This window comes from Drosophila erecta, unplaced genomic scaffold (genome assembly GCF_003286155.1).
Source record: "Drosophila erecta strain 14021-0224.00,06,07 unplaced genomic scaffold, DereRS2 tig00000126-arrow-pilon, whole genome shotgun sequence".
Lineage (NCBI taxonomy): Eukaryota > Metazoa > Arthropoda > Insecta > Diptera > Drosophilidae > Drosophila > Drosophila erecta.
The window spans coordinates 3,011,691-3,038,409 of record NW_020825209.1 but is presented as its reverse complement, the minus strand read 5'-3'; the positions used below and the strand labels follow the sequence as shown (position 1 = coordinate 3,038,409).

Here is a 26,719-nt window from a genome sequence, read left to right as displayed (position 1 = left end):
AATAATGCGAGTGGCGAATTATTTGATTTGAGGGCTTTCGACTGCAAGGGTTATGATTTCTTCGCCGCCTATTGTATTTCCTTGTCAATGGTGTGGTGTGCTCCATCTTAAAGGATACAGTAATGTGAGGTTTTGTCCCCACTTTCCGAACTTTATACACTCTTCAACTCGCTCAAACCCTCAATTTGAATACACTTTGCAAGGGGTTGCATCACTCCAATTGAACAAAAGTAATATCTAGTTGTACTGACCTCATATCCATTTGCAGCACTCAGTCCAGCCACAAATCAGAGCTGCACTTAGCCGGAGGATGGTCTACGATATGAGCCACATGGCGGCGGGTCCGCCGCAGAGCATTTCGCTGAGTCGCTACTACCTGGCCGATGAGGATGAGATGGTGGGGCCGAATAATCCGCATCTGGTCAACGAGGACTACGCGGCCAGTACGACGCTGGACATCGATAAGCGTTTCCAGGCGCGAATGGCCTGTGAAACGGCCGCCCAGCCGGCGCCCCCGCCACCGCCCACGCCGGCGCCACGTCGCCGGACCACGCCCATCGCCCACCTGGATCCCTCGGAGCTGGTGGGCCTCTCGCGGGAGGAGAGGCGGCGTCGCAGGAGGGCCACACTCAAGTACCGGACGGCCCATGCGACGAGGGAGCGAATCCGCGTGGAGGCCTTCAATGTCTCCTTCGCCGAGCTGCGCAAGCTGCTGCCCACTCTGCCGCCGGACAAGAAGCTGTCGAAGATCGAGATCCTTAAGCTGGCCATCTGCTACATTGCCTATCTGAATCACGTGCTGGAGACGCCCTGAGACAGCGCCGGCGCCTCCAGCTTCGCCACCAGTTGCCTCTTCAACGAGGCCAATTTCTTCGCCCCCCCGTAGGAGGTGGGGGGGCGTGGCGCCCGGACTTAGGGGGCGTGGCCGGAAAGGCCGCTAGCATCAGGCCACATCAGAGGAAACGCACTTCGCCCAGCTCAGCAATCCGCCGGCTGCTCCATTGGATAAGTCGCCACGGACTCACCAACCGCAGTGCTCGATGGACTTTGCCACTTTGCTAACCTTTGGTTAAATGAAACATGCACTTTTATGTCACTTGACCACTGTTGACAGACAAATGAGCCACTGCGCTGTGTCGTGGTGATTTTTGCTTTGTTTTTGGCTTGGGTTTTGTTTTCTTAGAAACAGTTGTACAGCCACGATTTAACCTAAGGTTAAAATACATATTTCCATACCTAATATGTGAAGTGTAAGGTGGCCAACTATTAGGCAATTCAGATAGATGGTGAACTAACTTAAGTTCATGTTGTACAATCGCACTACTCGCACTACTCGCACTATAGTTTGTGTAATTGAAACGAAGTAGAAACATGGTATTAACAAAGTCTAACCAAATGTAAACACTAAAAACTAAATAAGCCTAAAGATTTCAAGTAGTCATAGCACTAGATTTATGAGAAAGCAGAAAAAAACCTAGACCCTGGGTTATAACCAAAAAATTCTTAGACTAAGATACATTTTTTTTGTCTAGCCCCTAAGTCGTGATATTTGTTTATACTCAGACGATAAATATACGTACTGCATAGTAATTGGAATGAAATGCTTGTTCATGGGGCTATTTGGTGTATTTTTGCGCTTTTCCGTGGCAACTTCAACGCGAAACTCCCCTGGACTTTTTGGACCACAGCTGCTGGGACCGAGTTTTCCATTTGTCTGAACGCTTTGCTCGGAAAAGCCAGATGCTAACCGAACCCCATCAAAAGCCCCCTCTCTCTCACACAAAGTGGGCGTGTCCTTTGCGCCAAGCCCCGCCCACTTATGTGTAAGAGAGCAGTACAGCAGTCTCTGCCCCAATTTTCAGAAGTTAAATATACGTTTTTTAAACACAGATAGGCTCACAAAAATTTGGACTTTTGTGCAAAATTGAAAATGGCCCTTAGTTTTAGCGCACAGCAGGTGAGCAAGTAGATACATTTTATTCGGTTGGGAGGCTGTTTTCAATATCCATAAATAACGGCCTAGTTTGGTTGGTACGGGTAACGTATATGCATATATGCATATACATATATATGGATCCATGGATGTAACCATTTTCGCAACGAGCATAACAATAATAACAACAAACGTGGCAATGGCAACCAAGCGTTTCTGTCCTTCTCTGTCCTGTGAAAAAGGGCTCCTGCATTCCGACAGTCGTCGGTTTGCAGCTGTATGGGTGCTATTCGTATGGGTGTGGGTGTACGGGTGTCCGTAAACAAAGACAACGGCCAGGCGACATGGAAGTTGGCTTCAATTTAAGTGGTAGCATGTTTTGGTTGCATCTTTTATTTTATAGTTTTTACTCAAAAATCATTCTACTCGTAGACATATTTTTTTTTTGTATATATTTTAAATTAGCTCGTTTTAATAGCTTCGTTTTCTTTGCTTGAACTTCAGCTTTTGGCAAATTTGTTTCGTTTCGAGCCAGTTTGTTGTTCTTTTGAACAACAACTTTCTTGTTTTCGAGTGTCGTACACAACCCGTAACCGTTACCGCTTCGTAACCGCTACGTTACCGTTACCGTTACCGCAACCGTTTCATGTCGCTCCGCCTCTCCGTTTTCCCCCGTGCAAAGACCCCCCGACCACCGCCCACCGCCCGCCGCCCACCGCTTTGCACATTTGCACAAATAGCGACAGTTAAAGTTTATTTACTTGGTAACGGTTACTTTGGACCAGACCTTTGCCACGCAACTCGTTTTTGGAGTCCACAGCTATTCGCCATATACACACACAATCGCAACGGAATCGGTTAACTGCGGAGGTGGCGGAATTTCGAAAAACGCTGTTCCAAGTTGCACTATTGAGAATCAATTCGAGCGCAGCCCGTTAATGATTATCCCATTTGGGCGAACTAAATTGAAATTGGAAAAAGCGGGTGCAGGAGCAGAATCCACAGGATACGCAACTTTGGACCAAAGGACAGTCGGCGGCAGAGCGTGAAATTAGCTTAAGTGCTTGTCGCCTCGACCAGGACACACAGGGATACGAGTATAAAAAGTATGCAAGTATAAAAGTGGAAATGTAGACAAGTACCTTCGGGAGGGCAGCCCAACCCCATCGCCTGCCAGAAGCATCGATTCATCCTTGCACGTGTTTGCCAACTAGCTTTTTGACTGTCTAATCCTGCGGATGTGAGTGCAAGGACACCATGTGATAAATTGCACCCCAGAGGGTTGCCATAAAAATCATCGCTTCACCCGGTAGGGGTGACCACCTCATCCAAGGGCTGCACCACTATCTGTCTATCTGTCTAACTGTCTAACTGTCTAGCTGTGTATATCTATTGTGCGCTGCCCATAGATACCACACCGTCCATCTGGGCCAAGTGCCTGTGAGCTCCTTTGTTGCTAATTGAGTTTAAAATCAATTTGTATTTTTCACGCCGCAATTTGCTCGAGCGCACTGCCATATTGCGTAATTGCCGTGCAAATTTAATTACAGTGCCGATGCGGTAAGCTGGTGACCAACAGCCACGCGCTGCGAACGTGCGTCCTCGCCACACCCACTCACCCAAGTCAGCACCCACTCCATCCATCGATCAAGGCCTCAATCAAGTGGTGACAACCCAGCGCTCCGCGTATCGAGTTACCAGCGGCGGTCCATTTGCATTCCTTAATTGAAATCCGTCCGCGTGGGAAGACTACGCGACAAAATGGAAACCATTCCTGGATCCCCAGTCCTTCATCTCAGAGGAGCACTATATACGCCATCGCACAGCTCGAAAGCTGCGGGCAAAATGGAAACCATTCCTGGATCTCCAGTCCTTCATCTCAGAGGAGCACAGGTCTTGCTGATGTGGCATAGTGTTCATATGCCCATTTCACCAGTAATATCCATGCCCAATTATGCCAAGTAGTTGCCACCGATTGCAGGCATATTGCCGGGCTCACTGGCGACATTTCCGGCATCTCCAGTGCCCGCTCAGGGGTAATCCCGCCGAGAAATGATAAATGAGCCGGGCTTAGAGATCACTGGCTTGGTTTTTTAGCGCGCAGCCAAGTTGGCAAAGCTTCGAAAGGCAAACACAAACAAGGCATTAAGTGGGCATTAGACAAATGCCTTTCTACACATGTTCCGGCGCAGAGATTACGCCGTGTAATTGCACCCACCTCCCTTTGCGTTCGGGGTGGCTTCCGGTTCTCGATGGCATTTGGGGTGGGCTTCATTTCTCTTTCTCTTGTTTTTTTTATCAATTGCCTTGTTTGCGCCGGGACCATAAATAAAGGAATTACTCCAAGGGGCGAGCGGGTTTTCCTAACAGGTGTCTATCTACTGCCGGCTAATCCCGCCCAGATCCTCACTGCTGTAGCCCTGCATCCCACTCATTTCGTTGCAGTTCGAGGGCCGATTCCAGTCGAAGCGGCTCAACAACTGGGAGTACCCGCGATTCTCGCCACCCCGTCCACGTGGACTGCTCAAGAACGCCAAGGTTGTGGCCGCCCCAAACGGCCACCTGCTGCCCGGAGTGAAAAAGTAAGCCACTTATCTGTACACTCGCATACACCAAAGCAACTGAGACCGCATTCGCAGGGAGGGCAACCCCTTTGGCCAATACCGCGGAACGTACGAGCTGCCCCCCAGGATAACGCGTGCCTTCTGCGCCCACTACGATGCCTGTCTGAGTGGGCGGCACAAGTTCGCTGCGTATCCGCGTGACCTGTGCTGCTGCCAGCGGGAGAACCGCAGGGCACTGGCCTGCGACCAGCGGACGGTGCTGGGCCACGAGGCCGATCCCCACTGGATGCGCCAGCGGTGCCAGACGAAGTGCGAGGGTCTGGAGCAGCTCAAGGAGCTGAACGAGCGCAGCTTGCGCTGCAAGCGGGCCAAGTGCCCAGTGGTGGTGAGTGGGCAACGGGGTCACCATCGGGGTCACCCCTACACATGACCGCCTTCTGCACCCTGCACCCTGCACTCTCACTCTCATTTCCACTTTCACCTTCACCTTCGCTGAATTGCACCTGTAGATCGAGAAAACCGTGCGGATGCCGCCGAAGGTGATCACGGCGACGTGCGTGGCCACCGAGAAGCGGCGGCGAAGGCACACCATTACCGCCTTCGCCAAAGGACGACCCGCCCTGTATCCCAATGAACTGACCCTGCCGCATTTCACGGCGGAGAAGCCGCCGCCGGTGCACGCCACTGCCAGCAAGCCGAAGGACAAGCCAAAGGACAAGGAGACGGGCCAGAAGGATAAGGATAGGGCGAAGGACAAGGGCAAGGAGCGCAAGTTGGCAAAGGGCCATTCGTAGCAATCTGTTTCGAGAAACCCCAAAAAAGCTAATTCCAATTCCATGTAAATCACTGGGCGAATGTTGCAAATACATTTTAAGGGGCAGCACAACTCATGGCATATATCTATACTTTAAAGCACACACCTCAGGGTAAACCATCTTCATCTTCAAATTCATCTGCATCTGCATCTTCATCTCAATCTTCATCTCATCTTCATCTTCAATCTCCATCTTTATCTGCATCTGCATCTTCATCTTCATCTTCAAATTCATCTGCATCTTCAAATTCATCTGCATCTTCATCTTCAAATTCATCTTCATCTTCAAATTCATCTGCATCTTCATCTTCAAATTCATCTTTATCTCAATCTTCATCTTCATCTCCATCTCCATCTCCATCTTCATCTTCATCTTCATCTTCATCTTCATCTTCATCTTCATCTTCATCTTCATCTTCATCTTCATCTTCATCTTCATCTTCATCTTCATCTTCATCTTCATCTTCATCTTCATCTCATCTCATCTCATCTCATCCATCTCATCTCATCTCATTGCATTGCAACCCATTGCAACCCATTGCAACCCATTGCAACCCATTGCAACCCATTGCAACCCGTCGCTCTGATCCACTTATGAAGAAGTGTTCCTGAAAGCCACCTACTCGATCCAACATGTCGCAAACAGCTCTGCCGGAACTGAGCTACACGCCGGGTGAGCTGACGGAGCCGCAATTCCGGTTGCCCTCGCACCAGGAGCTGCTCGACCAGAAGCGCCGCAGCACGGACAGCCTGCCGCTGGGGCGACTCACCTTGGACACCAGGGACACGCAGCCCATCAAGTACCGGGAGCAACTGGGCTCGGCGGCGGGTCGTCAGTTTCCCGCCCTGGCAGCGGCCCAAAATCGCTATACGGATCACCTGGAGCGGAGCAGCGAGCTCAGCTTCGCCTGCCTGGAGCCGGGGAAGGATCTAATCTCGTTGCCGACGGTGGGAGTACGTAGCTTTGGTCCGCAGCCCGATACCGATACCGATCCCGATTTGATCAAGAAGATGCCGCTGCACTCGATCACAGAGAAGCCCAACGAGCGGTGTCCCTCGCCAGTGGTGCCGGCATATGCCAATTTCGAGCTGGCCAAGCGGATGCACCAGGACAATCTGGACCACCAGCCGCTGCCCGATTGCGTCGCCGACTTGGCGTTCCGGCGGGCGCAGATATCCGGCGGACATGCGGGACTGGCCCTGGAAATCGATCCCATTGCCACGGGCGTGGGTGTGAAGACCCACAATGCTGGGCCCACGCACTGCACCAAGATGAAGGTATTTCGTCCGAAAACCGGCGGTGGCATTGTGCCCCGTGCCCTGGGCAATGGCGATGCCTTCCGTGGTGTTGGCTCCGCTCCGGCCAAAAAGATGGGACCCATGGATTTGGCCATTTGTTGGGACTTCAAGCCGGCGAATCCGGCGGATGAGCCACGCCTGGCCAGGCACATAGACGGCTCCAATGACTCGGCCGGGCCGGCTGTCTTCACCTGCGTGAAAACGCCGCGCGAGGAGCAATCCTCGGACTTGGGCCGCTCGGCTGGCGTCTTCACCAGCACCCTCGGTGAGGCGGATTTTTTTGACAAGGACATACTGAGGAAGCGAACGGATTTTGGTGGCACGCGTTTGGATCGCGAGGATCCGTGCGCCTGCGACTACTCACCACCGGCCAGACAAAGGGCACGCAGTGTCTCCCGCGACTCCAGCGCCTCGCATTGCAGGCGAGGATCGGGCATCGGCGGACCCACTGGCGGCGTTAGTTTCGGCAACTTGGCGGAGCTGCCCGGTCGCGGGATGCCCGATCGACTGGCCAAGCAGTATCAATCGTCGCCGCTGCTGGGCGACAAGGCCTACCAGGCCTTGCGGGAGAAATATTTGGGACCAGACTCTGGGCAGGATTGCGCGGCCGCCAATTGCCGGCCAACGGGTGGTCCGCCATGCAAGCGGGACGCACTCCTGCGGCGTCCAGCTCGCCGTCTCTGCCACAAGGTAGCTCCAGCGCCCAGATGCTGTGCCCCTTCCTTCGGTGGCCACGGACATGGTCACTGCTTGACCAGCAAGGCGGCCTTTCGTGCCGGAGTGCCCAGGCACAATGCCTCCGGCGATTTCGTGGGCACAGAGCCGGGCTGTGGAGGCGGCGCTGGTGGCGGTGGCAGGGTTCTGGTGGTGCCACGCCCCCGCCAGCCGTACGCCAAAAAGAACTACGACATCGAAACCCTGGTGCCGCCCTTCCAAAGCCAAGCGGGCGGCGCGGGCCAGGGTGGCTATCCAGAGCACTGGCGTCTGGCCAGTGTCTATCAGCACGCCTACAAGCCCATCGACCAGCGCAGACGGCCCCTTCTCCAAACCGTCTACAAGTAGGTCTGCCTCCTCCCACTGCATCCATTGCATGGATGGCTGTCCGTTAAGAATGCTGTCCGCTCAAGATGCTCTCTGGTGTCCGGAAAACGAGGTAAAGAGTAATAGAAAGCTATAGCCCGAATGCAAACATATAGTATAATGATAATAGCATTGTTTCCCACTGCATTTTATGTTTAGCACACGGGAAAATCGGTCCAAGAATAGGCTAAGTTAATCATTCCCAACAAATTAAATGAATAGTTTAAAACCATATTTAAGGAAGACTTGCGTTTCCTCGTTTTGCGTTTGTTAGAAAATCACAACAAGTTTATGTAAAAAACAAGTGTTATATATTAGAAAGCATATATAAAGAGATATGGGCAAACACACATACAATATGAATAAACGTGCAAACATCAAGTACTTAAAAATATAAACATGGTGCGAATCAATTTCTTTCGGAGTTCCCTTGAAAATGTAAAAAAAAATATATATATAAATTAAAACTAGGGGATATAAAATGTATTTGGTTTTCGGGTGAAAAAGGTTTCCTTTCGGTTTGCTGGTCTTGTGTGACAATCTTTGGGTGCATTTAAAACTTAACTAGGTGCTGAAAAATCGATTTCAAAAGAAGTTAATTGCCGTGAATCGACTCAAACAGGGCGCAATTACTAACAATTTTAAATTTAAACAATTTCTGCAGACATCATAAGCAAATACATTTAGTATAAGCCTGCTGCTCACTGTAAGATTAACGAAATGCTGTTGGAAAGCCCTTTTGAATCGACCCAATCGAATCTGCTCACTTGGCGGTGGCGTAGGCATCGTGGCTCTTGTGGAACACATGGCGCAGCACGTCCCGCGTGGACCGCCTGATGCTGTTCCGCAGGGAGTGCTTCTTCTCGTTGGTCAGCTGCTCGATGGTCATGTACTCGGTTTGGGCGACGCTCGAGCGGAGCTTCATGGTCCGTTCGCTGGAATCGATGATGGAGACATCGGCGAGAACGGGCTCCACTTGCTCCTCCAACTCGGCCGACTTCTGGGGCCGCCGTCGCAGGCTGTGCCGAATGCTATTGAGTATGTTGTGATGATGGCCAGGTCCATGTCCATGTCCATCCTTGTCCTCGCATTTCTCGGGTGACGTGTGCGTCGTGGGATGCATCAGTCTACGGATCGACTTTCTTATCATGCCCTTCATACCGCCACTGGACTTCATCTCCGCCGATTTGGAGGACTTGCTGGAGCCGATGGAGTGCAGCGACTCCTTGCTGGCCGCCTTGGCGGGCAGAGCGGCGGGTCTGTAGGCGCGAACGAAGCGCGTGGGTGCCTTGAAGTCCAGATCATCGGGCTCCTCGTCGGATTCGGAGGCATAGGCCACATCGCCGTCGGCTGCTGGCTCCTTTTCCCTCTCCGCTTGTAGCTGCTCTTCCAGGAGCTCCTCCGCCAGCTTCTCCTTCTCCAGATGCTTAGCCCTCTCCTGGAGCTTCTCCCTCAGCTGCTCGTGTAGCTTCTCCTGCAGCTTCTCCCGCTCCAAATGTTTCGCCCTCTCGAGGAGTTTCTCCTGCTCCAATTGCTTCTCCCGCGCTAAATGTCTCTCCCTCTCTAAGAGCATCTCCTGCTCTAGAATCCTCTCCTGCTCGAGAATCGCCTCTGCCTCGGGGTCCTTCTCAAGAGGCTTCTCCTTCTCCTCCTCCACCTCGGGAGCCTCACTAATCTCGGTGAGTGTGCGTCTTCTGGTGCATACCAGAAGCCTCTCCACTTTAGTGTCCTTCGCCTTCACCTCTTGCATTACCAGCTCCTGGGTATCGGTCTCCATGACCAACGAGACCTTGGTGTTCTTGGGCAATTCCACCTCCAAGCTTTTCCTGGGCACCTCCCGATCCACCAGCACACCATTCTTTCTTAGCTTCGCCTCGTTGATGCTGTTCTCCAACTCCAGCTGATAGCGATCCAGCTCCTTGCCAATGTCCATGGAGGACTCCTCGCTGATGGCGCCCAGCGAGCGCTTGGGCCCCGGAACGGGTGAAAAGACCAGCTTCTCGGCCAGCAGCTTGCTGGGCGTTAGCTGCGTCAGCGACATGCCGTGGAAATCGATGCGACAGCCCAGCGTGGGTGTGAATGGCAAGCCGATCTTCAGGCTGGTGGGCAGCTGCTCATCCGAGTCCCGATCGGCCAGAGCCGGATTGGTCACACCCGAGGGATTGCAGGCAGCCTCGGACGCCTCGCTGGGCCGATGGATCTCGAAGGGATTCAGCGAGGCTGGGGCATCACTGCCGCGCAAATTCAGGGCAGGATTCACGAAGCCCTTGGCCGGCGTGGTTGCCGAGCGTACGACCTACAAATATTATGTTATTCATTATACATATATATGAATATGAAATATGAGTATTCAATAGTATAATTAATGTAGTATATAGAAAATAAAGCAGCATGTGTGTTATGTAGAATTTCTACTGTACCTTTACTGGGCTTACAGGTACACCCATGCACGTCTGTACTAGGGCACTCACCTCATATGGATTGAACTGCTTCTCGGGCAGTTCCAAATTCAGGCCAGGATTCTCGAAGCAGGCGTGCTCGCGCTTCTTCTTCTTGGGCGGCTGGCGCAGGACCTCGAAAGGATTCGTGGGCAGCTGCAGTTGCTGCTGCTGCTGCTCCTGGGCGAGATCGGCTATGGACTTGACCTCCAAGCCGGGAAACGGATTGGGATGGCTGTTCTCTTTGGCCAAACGCCGACGAGCCACCATCAGCTTCTTGGGCGTTGAACTGAAGGCGGCGTTGGTGAAGCAGGACTCCGTCGAGGTGACAGCTGCATCCTGTGCGTCCTTTTCTGGGGGTTGCTGCTGCGGATTCGGGGGCGGGGGAGCATTTTTGTAGAGCGTCTCCCTTTTGCGCTTGCGCGGCGTCTCCGTGAAGGCCAATGCAGCTATGCTCTTCGTCTCCAACATTTTTTAGTCGAATTCAAGTCTTAATTTTCTTTAAACAGATTATAATTGTCTTATTTTAGATCAGCAACGGGCAATTATAAAGAACGCAGTGCGACACCAAATACCATTTTAAAAATACTCAGGCAACTGGAACCGGTTGCATCGTTAGCCAACACTGCGCTCGAACCGGTTCAGCAACAGCAGTGCTCTCGATAGGCACTGTTAATTACTCATTACATGTCTGTTAACATTTTTTGTTCATCCATTTGTATCAGCTAACCGAATGGTTTATTTCAGTACTTACGAAGTTTTTGAATATTTTATCCGTGTTTTATCCGCAGCTATGCTCTTCGTCTCCAACATTTTTTAATCGAATTCAAGTCTTAATTTTCTTTAAACAGATTAGAATTGTCTTATTTTAGATCAGCAACGGGCAATTATAAAGAACGCAGTGCGACACCAAATACCATTTTAAAAATACTCAGGCAACTGGAACCGGTTGCATCGTTAGCCAACACTGCGCTCGAACCGGTTCAGCAACAGCAGTGCTCTCGATAGGCACTGTTAATTACTCATTACATGTCTGTTAACATTTTTTGTTCATCCATTTGTATCAGCTAACCGAATGGCTTATTTCAGTACTTACGAAGTTTTTGAATATTTTATCCGTGTTATTTCTTTCTCAATATGTGCTTTAGATGAAATGTATATAACGAATAAAATGTAACTGCATTTTAAGCGGTATGATTGTTATCGATACTACAGGGCACCAGCCAGCTATCGCCACCGATAGACGATAGCTTTTGTTATCAGGTGGTTCAATTTGTTTTCAAATGATTTTAGCGTCACATTCTTGTCAAACAGGAGAACGCTGCTTCTGCGTGGCAAAACAGACATAAAACAGTGGAATAAACTGTTTCCTCATTGAGTGCCAAGTGCGGTGCAGTCGCAAAGCTAAATATGTCCAGCTCCCGCCATCGCAAACCGACAAAATCATCCCGCGTTCCTCCACAAGCCAGGGAATACATCAGCGCAATGGCCGAGGACCGGGAATTGGAGCGATTCATGGCCTTCTCGTCGACAGCGAGCAGTGGAGCCAGCGGCAGCACTCACAGTTGTGCCCTGGGACCAGTCCTGCCGCCACGGTGTGCCTCCGTGGAACATGGATTGCGGCCAGAATCCGGCCACAGGCGTCGCCCAAAGAGCAGCGACCATGCACCGGACAAAGAAAAAGCAGAGGAACAGCTCCTTGAACTGCCACTTTCACCACCAATCAGTAAACACACAATCTCCCAGTCGGCATGCCCAAAATCAAAAGTAACTCCCACAAAATCTGATGAATACACCATTATACCCATTTTATTGGCCAGTAGCCCCAGTTTCCGTCCCGTAGCAGCCACGCAAACCATGTCTCAATCCGCGGATGACCTACGGACACCCACCAAGTCGCCCCAGATGCAAAGCAAAAAAACGCAGACACCAGAGTCTGCCCTGAAGTCACACAAGCGCCTGGAGTGGGATCCTGCTGCCGATGTGGGCTACTGCAAGAGGGCACTGTCCACGAGTAACATTAGCACCCTGGAGCGATCAGTACTGGTGGATTGCGGCTGGCGTCAGCCAACACAGCAGCGGGCCGAGGCGGATACGGATATGCAGCGCCAGGAGGCGGTGCAGCCGTTACCAATGCTGGATAAGCCAACGCCACCACTGGCTTGCAGTACATTTGTCAATCGCAGCGATCGCTTGAAGCCTACAATGGATTCCCTGGACAGTTCATTGAGCTCTAGAAAAGGGGATTCTAGGGAGAAATCTCAAAGTAAGTCCAGGAGGGAGGATTCCGGCAGTAGCTCTCGTCACAAGGATTCACGCAGCAGCTCGCGCAAGGACTCAATGCAAAGCAGCTCCAAAGAAATAGGAAAAGGTACCCAGTGCAGTGCCAATAGAGAGGGTTCCCTAATTGACTCCACCAATGAAGGAGCTATTGACAGCCGTAGGAATGAAGATTTGAGGCTTTCTTCGCGAGTACAAGATCCACAGATTAGTTCGCGCAGAGCATCGGAGAGTAGCTCGCGGAGGGAATCACTGAGCAGTTACAGAAGAGACGACTCCAGGCTCAACTCGCAGAACAGCTCCAGATTGGGATCACGTGTCAGCTCAAGGGCGGAGAATTCGCGTTCCAGTTCCATGCGGGAATCACAAGCCACCTCGCTATACGGCAGTTCGGCGGCCAGTAGCTTTGACTACCACATACACGGGGAACAGGAATTTAAGGTGGTCAAGCAGGATCAAGGAAGACAAAATGAGAAGGGGGATGAGACGAAGGAGCAACTGGAAAAAGAGCAGCAGCCAAAGGATCTACGACAAGGGGAACCCAAGCGAAAAGAGCAGCGGGACAAGGATGAACATCTGGAAAGAGAACAGAAAGGAATTCAGAAACTCGCGAGGGAACAGAGAAAAGCTGAACAGCGCGAAAAGGAGCGCGAGCAAGAGCGACGGTACACGGCGGCTCAGTTCGAGAAGATTTTGGGCAGTCGGCGGCATGAGAACAAGGAGAACCAGCAACCGCAGAACCCCTCCACTGGCGAAACCGCAAACGCCTCCACATCCTCCTCATCGATAGAAATTGGATCCGGAGGTAGACCGCGGGGGGAACTGGATCTAGGAATCGATTTGCTCTGTTCTCTGGTGAAAACTCGCAGCCTCAGCCAGGGACAGAAGAAGAAACTGGTCAGAGATATAGCCAGGCGTATCGCCTGTCTGGATCTGGCCGAATCCAGTACTAGTTTGCGCTCCCTGAGCAACACAAAGGAGCAGCTAAAGGGTGAGTAAATCATTTAAGAGACTGAGTTCTTATGCATTTCATACCTTGAACAGTGTCCACAGGATCTCAGCAGCGGCAAGACGCGGCCACCAATACGACCCAGTCCAGTTCGAGAAGCTCCTCTAAAGCTGAACGCATTGCTCTACCAGTGCCCGCTCCACGAAAGCGAGGAACTGCCGGCACACCGTCGCCATTGCCTGCCAGCTTAACGCACAGTGGTTCAACCAGTGCCTCACGCGAGGTGATCACCCAGAAGACCAATGTACCAACTCGCGAGGCTGCCTCAACGGATGCAGATGTCGAGCCTTCGGACTTGCAGGAGTGGCTGAATCCCATGACCCAGAGTGAAATAGAGTACGAGCAGCGTTTAAAGGGAGGCACGGATTCGGAGCGCAGGCAGCAGCTCAACTGGATCGACACAGAGATTCGTCGCCTGGAGGGATTGCAGAAGCTGTTGTTCAATACCATTGCCACTTTGCCCAACAGTTCGCACATTGAAGCGGGAAAGGAATATCTTTTGCCACAAGAAATGCAAGCTGACGCATTTGAAGAAGTGGACAATCCGGAAACACCAGCTACACCGCCGCCGCCAGTGCGAATTGAATCGGTGGGAGCGACGCTCAGGGAACTGCCTCAAACTCCTGCTCCCACACCGCCAGCACCGCCACCACCACCACCTCACCTCAACCAGCAGAAACCACAGAACCGCAAAAAGATGGCCACTCCTGTACTCGCTTCGAGTAGCTCCACCAGTGGCGGTGGTCGCAGCGAAAGTGTGTGTTCCTTTGTCCAGCAAAGGCAGCGGCAGTTCCGCGAGCATTATCAGAACCAGCAGCAGCAACAGCTGCTATTGCTGCAGCAGCAGAAGCTTCACCAGCAGCAGAAGCAGCTAAATCAGCAGAAAGATCTTTTGAAACAGAAGCAGCAACGATGTGCTCATTGTGCGCATTGTGGTCACCAGCGGACGCACGTTCATCAGCAGCATTGTCCGGTAAGGACATACTCCTTGCAACTCCTGCTTCCTCTTACTACAGCCATCTCTTTCTTTTTCGCAGCAGTACCGGAGGCAACACCAGGAAGCAACGCAGGACCAACACGATGAACGGGAGCATTATATGCAGATGCAGTACGCCCAGGCGGCGGAAAGTGCCAATGCCACTCCACTCCAGAGTGGTAGCGCCGGTTATAGCTGTGCGGATAGCAAGGAAGCCATCTACTACCAGGTGGTGAACTCGCAGGGAGCAGCTAGCTATGTGCAGGCAACAATGGTGAGCACAGGGGCACAAAACGAAGCATCTGCAACTGGTGGAGCAGGAGGCTCGGCCATCAGCAGATCGACCACAACCACCACCAGTTCATCCACCTCGATGATGTGCATCAGCTCGGATATGTCCATACCCATGGGCATGGTGAACACATGTGAGACCACCACCACGACCACCACACATCAGTACGATGACGTGGCATGTCAGCGGGTGAGAAGGCTGCACAAGGAGACCAGAAAGAATGCGGAGCGCATGCAACGCCAGACGCTGCATGTGCGTCCACGTGCCATTGCCTATTCCATCCAGTTCACGCCGACGGGCGACAGTGAGGTGTTTCCGGAAACGCGTTCCCTGCAGGATCAACTGCAGCTGGCTCGTCCCGAGTTCTGTGCCAAGTCCAAGCAGCGCAAGGCCATACTTAACGAGATGCAGATGATCCGAAACCATCGGCGGCAGGAGCTCGACAATCTTCTGTGCGAGAATACCAGCTTGGAGACGCTGGACAGACGTCTGCAGCAGCTGCCACCGCCAGCCACATGTAAGATATCAGAGAAAATAAACTGATATTGGAATAATACCAACATTTCTTATCTGGCAGCTCGCTTGAGGATATTTACCACCAAGCAAATGAAGGCGATGACCACCAAACGCTGCCAAAGCCTGCCGGAAGTGTTAGCCGCCCAAAATCGGCAGCAGGAAGAGCGAAGACGTCGCTGCAATCGTCTGATGCGAGATGTTTTTAACAAGGTACGACAATGCACCCCGATTTGCATATATCCAAATTCCTAAATTCCTAAATCCCATTTCCTAAATCAGCGCCTTCACAATCGCGTGGCCAACGGACAAATATCGCTAAATCACAGCATGGCAATCATCTAGCGAGGATCGAATTAGGATTTCCACACAGCCACAGAAATGACACCCCCACCAGTTATAGTTTCTTACTACTATTTTTTTGCCACTGCCAGGCTTTTTATTTTTGTATAGCTTTTAATCGTTCACAAGTGTTGGACAACAGCATCAGGTTTGGTTTAGTTTATAGGGAATATGCAAATTGAATGTAGGGAACAGGTTAATTACAAACATAAAAAACTATGTTGATTCTATAAAACCACCAGTTCATAAAATTTATAATGTTTTTGAAAGAAATAAATAGAAATGGAAAGAAATACCAACACGGACTTATACCCGGTTCATATATTTTTGAGCGTGGATTAGTTCATTCCCCAACTTTGGCCACACTATTTCCCGCCAAATTTAATAGTTCGTTGCTTTTAAATATACGATTTCATGATGATACGCCAGGTTCTTCAATATTTGCCTTGTTTCTTGAGCATGAGAGCGAAACACCGACTATTATTTGTTCTTTCATCGTTATTTTATTAGAATTCAATTTGTAATCCATTCTCGTTGCGTGTGTCTTTCTGAGTTTACAATTAAGTACACTTTTACAGTTTTAAGTACATTCATAATCGCTAAGTACATAGTTTAATTTGTTCAGTAGTTTGTTGCCGCTGCTGCTGCTGCTGCTGCATCCACATTAAATAGAACCATATATTTTTTATAATATAGTTGTGTGCTTTTTATAAATATGTTGTATATATAGGCATGCATTGGGTAAATGTAATTTCGTTTATTTTCGTTTAGCTTAAACAACGCTACAAACGCGAAATGCTTTGGTTATTGCTGTAAGAAGTCCACTAATTTAATTATATCATCATGCTTTTCGTATATATTTAAATAGCTATATGCTTAATATGTGTGTGTTTTTTTTTTTCATAGGCTACAGCAATGAATGAGTTTCGTTAAATAAGATCCTAAAAAAAATGTGTCCTAATCCTAAACCTACAAATACCTGACTATCCTTACTTGCAATCAGCAAAATTTCGTCTGCATCCTGCATTATATAACTAGGTTTAAGCCACGCTGCGGTTCTCAAGGCCTCTTTCAATGTACATTATATATTATTTTATTATTATTTTAGGTGTGTATTTTTGTTTGTTGTTTGTGTCAAGTCTTCTTTTTGTCATGCTCAAATGTTCGTTGTTTTTCAGTGATCTGTTTTTTTTTTGTCTTTGCTTTGTTTTCGTCATTGCAGCTACTTACGGCTAATTGTAAAATATGTATATTTAGTTATATAGCTAGGAAAAAAAAATGTTAAAAAAAAATAGTGTTTGTCTCCAAAGATTTTGATTAGCTTGTGGTTTGTTGGTTGGACCGCTTAACATAGGGGTTGGCAAAAAAAAAAGAGGTCTCCCAAAAATGGTGGTCATAAACTCTGCAAAACAGGCGTGTCCAGTTGTAGCTCCTTTTCCTCACTTACATCTTGAGCCTGTGACTCCTAAAATAACAAATAATCGAGCTGTTAAGTGCACCCCTGCTTTACATTCTAATCAGGTTCTCACTTTCACTTTCACTTTCGTTTCGCTTTTTTTTCTTCTTTTTTTTGTTTTTTTTTTTAAATAGACTACCATTATTGAAAACTATTTAAGCTTTGGTATATGTAAGGCGCGGTGTTAGACTGCTGCTACTTCAGAATTTATGGCTCTAGGTTGCCGCACAAGTTGCACTTCCATGTGTCGTTCACTTGTTGTCAACACCCAGAAGTTTGGCCGCCTCGTCGGGGGAGGAGAGCAGCTTGTTGAGAATGCCCTGGTCACTGATGCCCAGCAGATTGCCAATCAGATCCGAACCGGCGACGCCTGCGCCCGATGGCGTGGCCTCGCCCATGTTCTCCTTGTGCTCGCCCAGGCGGCTGGCCCGCCACTCGCTGGCCTTGTCCAGCAGATCGTGGAGCTTCAGTCCCAGCTTGGAGCTGCCATTGTTGTTGTTATTGTTGTTGTTGTTATTATTGTTATTGTGGCAGCTGTTGTTGTTGTTGGCGCCGGCGCTGGCAGGCTGAGCGGGAGCAGGGGTGCTGGGCGGGCTGCTCACCTGCTCGTCGTCGGAGCAATCAGATCCCGGCGTATCCCCATTGTGGGCCCTGCCACTGTGCTTCTTCATGTGCCGCAGCATGCTGTGCTTCAGGGTGAACTTCCTCAGGCAGATATCACACTGGAATGGCCGCTCGCCCGAATGGGTACGCATGTGGCGACGCAGATCCTCCGTGGACCAGAAGCGGCGGACGCAGAAGGCGCAGATCACCTTGCGGTTGCTGTAGTCCGGATACTTGCCTCTGTTCGCGCCATTGGGTGCCTCGTCATCGGAGTGCACCGCCTGCTGAGACGGCTGCTGGTGGGGATTAGGCTCCAGCGATTCGTTCTCGATGGCGCCCTTGGCCAGGAGCAGGGCGAACTCGTGGGCGTGAGCCTGCTTGATGTGCTCCAGGCACTGCAGACGCTCGGCAAACGAACCCTCGCACAGGTGGCACTTGTAGGGCAGATCACCGCCAGCCAGGGCATCGCCAATGGGTCCATTCGCACCAGTTGCATTGCCATTCGCCGCTGAGGCAACAGCGACGGCGGCAGCAGCGGCGGCGGCATTCATTTGAGCTGCCAGCTTTTGGATGAGCTGCTGGCGCTCGCGTTCCTTCTCCTTTTCCAGCTCCCGCTCCCTTTCCAGCTCCCGCTCCCGTTCCAACTCCCTTTCGCGCTCCAGTTCCAGCTCCTTCTCGCGTTCCGCCTCCTGCCGACGTCGCTGCTCCTCCAGCTCGATCTCCTCCACCGATTTGGGCACGGGTATCGGTTCACTCACATCCTCGGTGGGCACATACACAGACATGGCCGACTCCACATTGCCGTGCTTGCGCAGGAGATGACGGTCGCAGTTGCTCTTGGTGGTGAACAGCAGCGGGCAGTGGGAGCACTTGAAGGGCTTCTGGCCAGTGTGGGTGAGGATGTGCCTGCGCAGTGAGCTGCTCCATGGGAACATGCGCTGGCAGTACGGACAGGAGACACGATTGGGGGCCAGGCTGTAGGCGGACTTCTTCTTGGGCTCGCTGCTGGAACTGCTGCTGGTGACGTCCTCGGTGCCACTGTTGTTGCTCTCACTGGCGCTGCCGGAGGCCACCAGGCCCTCCTCGTCGCTCTGCTCCATGTGATTGGCCACATCGCTGGGCCGGAAATAGCTGAAGCCCATGTTCTGGCTGGTGGCATTGTCCACCAGCTTGGCCACTGGCACCAGATCCTGGGACTCATCCTTAAACGGCGAACTTGCCACTTCTTTGAGCGATTTTCCCACAGATTCCGCTAGAGCGATCATGGTCTTCAAGCTGCTGGGATTGGTACTGGGTGGATTGGTTGTGGCTGGCTCCTGCATGGTTGTGGCCACGCTTGGATTAGCTGGCGGAGCGTTCTCCTTGGCGGGAGTTGGACTCGATGGCTTGCCCGCCTTGATGGCCTGCTCCAAAATGGTTTCGGCCATTTTTTGGGCCGCTTCCTTGGAGCCCAAAAGCTCTAGCGGCTTGGGCAGCTCCGGCTCCTCTGCGGCTTCCTTTTCGGCCGGCTGCTCGTCTAGAATCAGCTCCGGCTCATCATCCGGCTCATCCATCTCCTCCTCGTCTTCATCCTCCTCGAAGTCATCCACGTCCTCCGCGTCCATCTCATGATCATGTTCGTTTTCATCCTCGTCAATGACCAGCTTGGGCTCATCGTCATCCATGGCGGTGGCCTGGCCATTGCCCTGGCTGCCATTGTGCAGGGGACTGGGATTGGCGAGTGGGTAGCCGAAATGCAGGAGTGGATTGCCGGACACACTGCTGGAGCCGTGGGCCAGAGCCTGCTGCAGCAGATCGCTGTTCTTGTGAGCCTTCAGTTGCTGGGCCAGGATGGCGTACTTGACTTCCTCCGAAATGGGTGCATGTCCATGGGAGCCGTGGCCGTGGCCATGATGGTGATTGGAGCCAGATCCGGCGGATCGCGGTCCACCAACCGGCACCTGACCCATGGCAGCTGCAGCTGCTGCGGCGGCGACAGCAGCGGCGGCACTGGAGGCACCTCTGCCCCGCATCACATGGTGGCCACTCCTCTGCCGTTGGGCGTAGAACTGCGGATGCTGCTGCTTCACATGGCGCTCCATGTTCGATCGCAGCGTGAATCTCGCCGAGCAGTGCTCACAGGCGAAGGGACGCTCGGTGCGATAGCGTCGCTGCTTCTGTTTGGGCATTAGCACTCCGTTCTTGATGACCATCTTGACGGGACCACCAGGTGGCACTGGCACGCCGACTCCAACGCCCACGGGCATGGGATTGAGGCGGTTGGGTGGACTCACCAGCGGTGGCTTCTCGGGATTTGCTTGTGGCGGTGGTGGCGCCATGAAGGGAAAGAAGTGGAATCCCGGCGTCTGCGATTGGAACATAAGGCTGCGGAACAGCTGTTGCATGTAATCTCCGCCAGCGCCAAAGAGTTGCTGCTGGGCCAGCAGCAACTGTTGCTGCTCAATGGGGGTCAGGGCCAGGTCAGGAGTTCCAACGCCGCCCGGCGCCACTGGAGCCACCGCAGTGGGTGTGGGCGTGGGTGTGGGAGTGACGGCGGGTGTCAGTGGTGCTCCGCCAGTTGGCTTCTTGCTGAGATCCAAAACATCCATGCTGAAGTCTAGGGCAGCTGCACTCTTCTCCTGCTGCTGCTGGGGAGCTGGTGCTGTTGGCTTCTTGTCCACCAGCTGGTCGAGGCTCTTCACCTGGATCTTCAGAGGCGGCTGTTGGGTAGCAGGAGCCAGGTGATTCTCGCCGAGCAGCATGTGCTTCAGCTGGGAGCTGCTCTCATTCACCGGAGGCGGCGGTGGCGTGGGACTGATCGAACGGAAACTCATATCCGCCAGGTCATCACCCAGCCGAGACTTGCCATCCTCACAGCCAGCGTCCTCCGCCGGATGATAGACAATGGCACGCTTGACCTCCTCGCGACTGGTCTTTCCATGGCGGTTCCTCAGATGGCGCTCGCAGTTCGCCTTAGTAGTGAAGGCATAGTTGCAGACGGCGCACTCATACGGACGATCTCCGTTGTGGGTGCGCATGTGACGCACCAGGGCGGCCTTGTCGCAGACGGCGTAGGGACACATGTTGCAGCGAAACGGTCCAGCGGGACCCACTGCGCCCAGATGGACCCTGTTGTGCCCTTTGAGGGCACGAAGGTTGGGGAACACGGCCGTGCAAAGCTTGCAGGGGAACTCGCCGCGCAGCTTCATGCGACGGAACTCCGAGGTGAACGCGTCCTGGGCCTCCTCCTCCTGATCCCTACCGTCCAGGCTGTACTGGCTGGAGCTGGGCGTGTTCACCGACTGCTCGAAGTTGCGCAGAAAGCTGGAACTGGAGCTGGTCATGTTCAGGATGCTCTGTATATCGGCCAGATCCTTGCTGTCCGCCGGTTCGTGTTTGATGGGCGATGGCGGATGCGAGATGGCTCCGCCTCCATTTGCCGTCTTCTGCTTCAGATACAACTGGTGGAAAAAGTCCTCGCTTTGTCGCTCGATTCTCTCCTTCTGGTCGAGATCCTCGTCGTCGCCCTGGCCGTCATCCTCTGGCTCCTCGTTGTGCAATGGCGAGCTGCTGGATCCGAGGAGCGGCGGTAAGCCACCGCCCAGAGCGGTGGGTAAGCGGCAGCAGTGCGCCTGCAGTTGGCGATGGCTGGCGAAGATCACCTCGCAGTCCCGACACTTGGCGGGTATGTCTGAGTGCCTCGCATCCAAGTGGGCGCACAGCGCGGGCAAGGTCTCGAATTCGGAGGCTCCGCAGGCGGGGCAGCTGAGGAGCAGGGCAGGCGAGGCGGATGGCGATGGCGATGGTGTGGCGGAACGCGAGGCGGCGCCGGATGCACTGGCGCCGGCCAGAAGAGTGGCGACATCGGGTGTGCTGGTCAACATGGCCACATCCGCATCGTCGGCCTCCTCATCCTCCTGCCCCATATCCTCCTGCTGCTCGCTGTCGATGATGTTGTTATTGATGGTGGTCTTCAGACGACGCTGCTTGCTCTCCGAATCCTGGTCCTCAGCCGGCATCTCCAGCTCCTCCAGGTCCTTCAGGTTGTTGTTAGCTTTGTGCGAGTTGTTGTTGTTGTTGTTGTTGTGGTTGAGGGAACTGCTGCTGCGACTGTGACTATGTCCACTGGACGCGTCCGTGGAGCAGCTGGCATCGCTCTCGTAGCTCTCCGCTCGTCCGGACAACGTGGTGGCCACCAGTTGCTGCTGGGCGGGACTCTGCTGCTGCAGCTGCTGCTGCTGCGACTGCTGATGCTGCTGCTGTCGCCGCTGCTGCTGTGACTGTTGCTGCTGCGACTGCTGCTGCTGCTGCGACGGCGCAACCTGATGCTGCTTGTGGGTGCGCATGTGGCGGTGCATGTTGCCATTGGTGGTGAACGTCAGGTGGCAGTAGCGGCAGTTGAAGGGCCGCTCGCCCGTGTGCACCAGCACGTGTCTGTCCAGGGATGAAGCCGAGGATAGCACCTGTTTTTCATTTTTTTAAGTTGGGAGAAGAGAGAAGGTGGGCGAAACGAAGAACAGGTGAGTGAGTAATCAGGCGATCGGGGGTTAATAACCTAGGTTAGCTGCTGTCAATTCTAGTACACCTGTCTATTTATCGATTGAAAGTGCAGGCAGTAGTTTATCTCAACGGGCAGTATTGAAGATCTTCGAATGAGACTTGGTTTCCCAAACGAAATGCCTAAATCTATGACATCTAATCTATTGACAAACACAATTTGAATGACCACAATGACTCACCTTGGAGCAAATGCGGCAGATGAAGTTATCCGTATCGCCGTTGGCGTAATTGTGGCACCGGATGTGGTTGGTGAACTCGTGTGGCGTGGCCGAGACCACCTCGCAGATGGGGCATAGGTATTTCATATGCTCGTCGCCAGCACCGATGCCCGATTCGCCGCTGGAGAGGCACAAGCCCTGGGGCGAGGAGCCACCGGATCCGCCACTGCTGCTGCCACTACTGCTGCTGGAGGCTGCCGTGGTCGCTGCTCCGCCGACTGGAGATGGAGCCACTGCGCCAGCGCCAGCGCCAGCACCAATACCACTGCTGGCAGTTGTGTTGGCAGTGCTGCTGCTGTTACCCAAATAGCCACTGTGGCCAGTGGTGCTGCTGGCGTCCACGAATCCCGACTCCGAGAGACTGGCCGCCGAGCGATTCAGACGGAATTTCTTGCGCAGCGAACTGGCATCGCCACTGCTGTAGTCCACCACAATGGAGGCCTGGGTAGAGGCGCCACCACTGCGGCGCTGCTTGTGCCGTCCCAGACTTCTTGAACCCAAGGCGGCCACCTGGTCGTCGTCCTCCTCCAACTCCTCGTCCTCCTCATCTGCCGCCGCCTCCTCCTCATCACTCAGCAATTCCGAGTGCTGCTGCTGATGGTGATTCATTTGCAAATGGCGAAGTTTACGCTTGCGCGACGACGCCACCGTCGTCGACTCATGTGGCGTGGATGTGGTCTGCGCGGAGCCACTGTTGCCGCCCAGTTTCTTGGGCGTACGTCCCAGATCCAGATGCTCCAGGGAGGACTCCGATGTGGTGGAGTCCCGCCGCTGGCGCTCCATTTCGGATTCCGCTGTGCTGTTGTTATTGTGCTGCTGCTGCTGTGCGGCGAGCATTTTTCCAAAGGCTAGTCAACTGAGCTAATGGAGAAGAATGCAAAAAATAAAGGACTTTTAGTGATGGGGGAAAAAAGCACACTTATAACACTCAATCGAAACCATCGAAACACTTGAACAAGTGTTTACAATATAACAAATATTTCGAAGCCGAAAGCAAAGTTGATCAAAGCTACTCGTATTATTAACTGATACTCTTGCATTCTCCAATTAAAAACTTTGGCCAAGTAATAAATGTATAATTGAAATCATTTTTCAAAGAATGAAGCTAATGCTCGAGAAGAAGGAGCAATTTATTACACAACAATAAAAGGATTTTGCAACACTAATGCGCTGATATGCTTTCAGAAATGTATCACAAAGTCTGAATTCACGAAAAGCTGAAGATGGAGAGAAATCAAATATGTTACGCCTAAACAAGTGTTATCCATACTGACTAAGTTCCTTTCTGAAAACTGAGTACAGGGTTCAAGTAATAACATAAAATCGATAGTCGGTACCCCGCATTCCCCAGTCTTCGATTGTCGCGTAATACTAAACTAAATCTTGAGTTGCATAAACAGCTGATCGCACAAGATTCAGGCGAGTAAACAATGCGATGGAAAGAAGAACAAACAGAAACCGAAATGCTATTGGAAATCGAGTTCCATTTACCGGGAATAGCGAATAAGAAGAATTGGAGACTGTTGCAAGTGCATCCGCAGAAAGGTGCGAAGAATTGAATTCAATACGCATCTGGCAATGCTGCTCTTATCTAGAATTTCAGTGGGTGTGCATGTGTGTGGGTGAAAAATGTGGGTACGCTCATTAGCATTCACCGTTATCAAGGCTATAACTGGTGTGTGGTGGCCCAATTGTTGTCGTTGTTGCTTTTGTGGGTGGTGGATCAATTTGGAAATCCTAACATCCCCCACCGGAAAGCAAAAAAGAAAGAAGCCTCAGAGGCTGATCAAAAATTTCTACCGATAACGAGCCCACTGTTCGCTATGTATGCGTGTACATACGGGCATACATACATATATAAATGTTTCGGTGAATGTGTGTTAGTTGTTTGTTGTCCATTGGCTTTCGGTTTGGCCTTTCATTTTGGTTGGCTGATTTCAATTTCGTTGTCCGTGAGTCATGAAAAGTCATTGGAGATAAAGAATCCCTCGCAAATATATATTTCTTGGGGCGGGGAATCGTTGGGCGGTTTTTCGTATATTCACACCTTTATGACCCTGAGAATTATCAATGAACACAAGTTGGTCAGCGCAAGACCATCGAACTAATCGCCATCAAACGGAATCAAGCCGAGTGAAGTGAACCGTTTGACATGGAACACAACGCAACACAACCCCTGTGATATTAAAAAGATCATCAATCTGCATTAAACCCTATAAAAGGAGGGCCTCATCATCCCCGACCACAGAACTTTTTGGCTTTTCGGACTGGACTGCGTGTGTGTGTCAAAGTTCAAGGGTTTTAGCATTGGTCATGGGTAATTTTTTGACCCGGCTAATTGCAGGCAGAACTTGACCCAAAACACCAAGGGAGGGGATTTCGGAAAAGGACTTTGAATTGAAATGTTTTCAAACATTGGAAAATAATCTGAAGTATTTATTATGTCTTTAAAATGCCGTGCATATAGTTATGAATTGCAATAATTTAATTTAAAAATGAAACACCGGTGTCATTAATTGAATTCTAATGATATACGATCGATTTGAACTGGCTAAAATATTTGAGCAACTTAATCTTTTTTTAAAACTATTTCTGCTGTCTAAACCGATTTGAAAACACTGCTGCACTTCTCACCGTTTCTTAAAAATGACATTTAATTTTCTTTTGAAAACTATGTTTTGAAATTTCTCAATTTTAGAACAGTTTTGCTAATTCTTCCTCAATAATTTGACGCAAAGAAATTGAACACCCAATATCTATTCCAATTTCATCCTTTTGATAATCCATGTTTTTCGGCTCGATTCGTTATCCAAAGCAACAACAATTTGTTCACACACAAATCACAGAAACAGCAGCAACAAAAAAAAAAAAAAATCCATAATAATCACTGTTAAAAAAATTACCTTAGTGGATATTTAGTTGTGAAATTGTGTTCAAAAGTTGCGACGGCATTCCAACTTTGGATTTCGCACTATTTAGGGATTGCTTCCTTTTTAAAAACGATTTTTGGTAGCTTTTTGGTGTTGTGTGTTTTATGTTTAGTATATATGTATGTTTTTCAATTTTTTTTGTCAGATAACTTAATTCAGATAGCACTTTTTGTTTTTGGTTCACTTAATATTTTTCACACTTCTTTGGCTTTAAAGCTTAGTAGGTATTCCAAAAATGATTCCAATGATTCGTGGTTAAAAAAACTTGAAAAAAATATGCAGTTTGTGTTTGTAATTTCTTTTTTTTTTTTGGATTAGAATTGAGAAATTCTGTTTATGTTTTATTTTTTCGACAAGTTAATTATTTGATTTGTCTGCTTATGAGTTGGTTACTTGAAGCGCCGCGCACGAGTTTTGTATCTTGTTCTCAGCGCAGCCGCAGCGCAACCGATTCGGCAGATGAAAATCGACTGATGTTGTATTTATAAAGTTGTATTTATAAATACAACGGCTGCGCTGCGCTGCCGCCGTCGGCGTCGCTGTCCGCGAGAGCGGATGGGAGAGCGCCGGAGAGCGCGTCTGCGGCTGTGTGCGAGTGTATGCGTGTTAGACAAGGCTGGCGACTGCGCTGCTCTTTCGGCGGAGGCAGCGCAGCTTGGATTTTCTTTCCTTCTTCTTCGTTTCAAATTTGTCTTCTTCTTCTCTTTTTGGGCGCAAATAGGATTACACATTGGGTGCGTGTGTGTGTGCGTGTGTGAGTGCTGAAGAGCGAGAGGGACGTACTCATCTTTCATTGGAATTGGAAGTACAGTGGATACTTGGCAACTGGAAAGGGGATGCATGACCCCAGAAGGAGTATTATACGTGCAGTTTATGATGTGTGTCCTTACTTGAAAAATGCTATTTAATAACGAGAAATAAATAATCATTAATTAATCATTACGCCCTAATTAATACCGCAAGCACAGAAAAGCTAAATGCAACGCATCAAGCAATTGCATCTAAGATAAAGTAGCTTCTAGCACATCTAAAAAAAAAAATGAATCAAAAATGTACGATTTAAGATAGAAATATGTATGCTAGAATATCAGCACCAAAACTGAAGTAAAGAGGAGCATTATCACACTTTTCCGCGCCACGAGTGCCCACTGTATATAGCACCCACATACACATATGCATATGTCTGGATGCATTTTGGATTTTTGGGCAAATCCCGTTGCCATTGGCCACGCTGGCCATGTTTGTTGCCCTTTCTGTCGCACTTCATCTAGCGATGAGCACATCCAGATCTTCGTGTGCATATGTACATACATACATATGTATGTATGGTTGTATGATGTGCTCATCCATAGCTGTGAACATCCCCAACCATATCCGTATCCATTAACCCCCGAGCGGATACTTCCTGGCCAGTTCCTCAACCTTAACCTCTA

The 26,719-nt window shown here is 50.8% G+C and overlaps 6 protein-coding genes across 10 annotated transcripts; 4 read left to right on the top strand and 2 right to left on the bottom strand.

Annotated features, from left to right (window-relative positions):
* The first annotated feature begins 285 nt into the window (after nt 1–285).
* On the top strand, nt 286–1,342 carry LOC6551279 (helix-loop-helix protein 1). The gene has a single exon (XM_001976862.3). It carries the CDS (start codon nt 311–313, stop codon nt 812–814), a length of 504 nt encoding a protein of 167 aa, XP_001976898.3. The 5' UTR covers nt 286–310; the 3' UTR covers nt 815–1,342.
* Nucleotides 1,343–1,779: 437 nt separating this feature from the next.
* Nucleotides 1,780–5,451, top strand: LOC6551278 (protein Flattop homolog). The gene is made up of 4 exons (XM_001976861.3): nt 1,780–1,957; nt 4,379–4,515; nt 4,573–4,882; nt 5,007–5,451. The coding sequence occupies exons 1-4, from the start codon at nt 1,931–1,933 to the stop codon at nt 5,289–5,291; spliced, it is 759 nt and encodes a 252-aa protein (XP_001976897.1). The 5' UTR covers nt 1,780–1,930; the 3' UTR covers nt 5,292–5,451.
* Nucleotides 2,745–7,934, top strand: LOC6551277. 2 transcript variants are annotated; one of them, XM_026981457.1, is made up of 4 exons: nt 2,745–3,039; nt 4,379–4,515; nt 4,573–4,882; nt 5,958–7,934. In XM_026981457.1, exon 4 carries the CDS (start codon nt 6,323–6,325, stop codon nt 7,670–7,672), a length of 1,350 nt encoding a protein of 449 aa, XP_026837258.1. In that variant the 5' UTR covers nt 2,745–3,039; nt 4,379–4,515; nt 4,573–4,882; nt 5,958–6,322; the 3' UTR covers nt 7,673–7,934. The 2 variants fall into 2 exon arrangements, with proteins under 2 accessions (XP_026837258.1, XP_001976896.3); XM_001976860.3 differs by lacking the exons at nt 2,745–3,039; nt 4,379–4,515; nt 4,573–4,882 and having other exon boundaries at nt 5,923–7,934.
* Nucleotides 7,935–7,978: 44 nt separating this feature from the next.
* Nucleotides 7,979–11,247, bottom strand: LOC6551276 (calponin homology domain-containing protein DDB_G0272472). 3 transcript variants are annotated; one of them, XM_026981456.1, is made up of 3 exons: nt 11,225–11,247; nt 10,162–10,627; nt 7,979–9,986 (listed from the first exon to the last, which is right to left on the bottom strand). In XM_026981456.1, exons 2-3 carry the CDS (start codon nt 10,597–10,599, stop codon nt 8,454–8,456), a joined length of 1,971 nt encoding a protein of 656 aa, XP_026837257.1. In that variant the 5' UTR covers nt 10,600–10,627; nt 11,225–11,247; the 3' UTR covers nt 7,979–8,453. The 3 variants fall into 3 exon arrangements, with proteins under 3 accessions (XP_026837257.1, XP_026837256.1, XP_001976895.1); XM_026981455.1 differs by lacking the exon at nt 11,225–11,247 and adding an exon at nt 10,883–11,147; XM_001976859.3 differs by lacking the exon at nt 11,225–11,247 and having other exon boundaries at nt 10,162–10,804.
* Nucleotides 11,248–11,324: 77 nt separating this feature from the next.
* On the top strand, nt 11,325–15,593 carry LOC6551275 (AF4/FMR2 family member 4). Of its 2 annotated transcripts, none has more exons than XM_001976858.3 (5): nt 11,325–13,399; nt 13,453–14,390; nt 14,458–15,202; nt 15,263–15,411; nt 15,481–15,593. In XM_001976858.3, exons 1-5 carry the CDS (start codon nt 11,539–11,541, stop codon nt 15,541–15,543), a joined length of 3,756 nt encoding a protein of 1,251 aa, XP_001976894.2. In that variant the 5' UTR covers nt 11,325–11,538; the 3' UTR covers nt 15,544–15,593. The 2 variants fall into 2 exon arrangements, with proteins under 2 accessions (XP_001976894.2, XP_026837255.1); XM_026981454.1 differs by having other exon boundaries at nt 14,455–15,202.
* A 427-nt stretch (nt 15,594–16,020) lies between these two features.
* Nucleotides 16,021–25,762, bottom strand: LOC6551274. The gene is made up of 3 exons (XM_001976857.3): nt 25,260–25,762; nt 22,318–23,217; nt 16,021–22,041 (listed from the first exon to the last, which is right to left on the bottom strand). The coding sequence occupies exons 2-3, from the start codon at nt 23,191–23,193 to the stop codon at nt 17,248–17,250; spliced, it is 5,670 nt and encodes a 1,889-aa protein (XP_001976893.1). The 5' UTR covers nt 23,194–23,217; nt 25,260–25,762; the 3' UTR covers nt 16,021–17,247.
* Nucleotides 25,763–26,719: the final 957 nt, after the last annotated feature.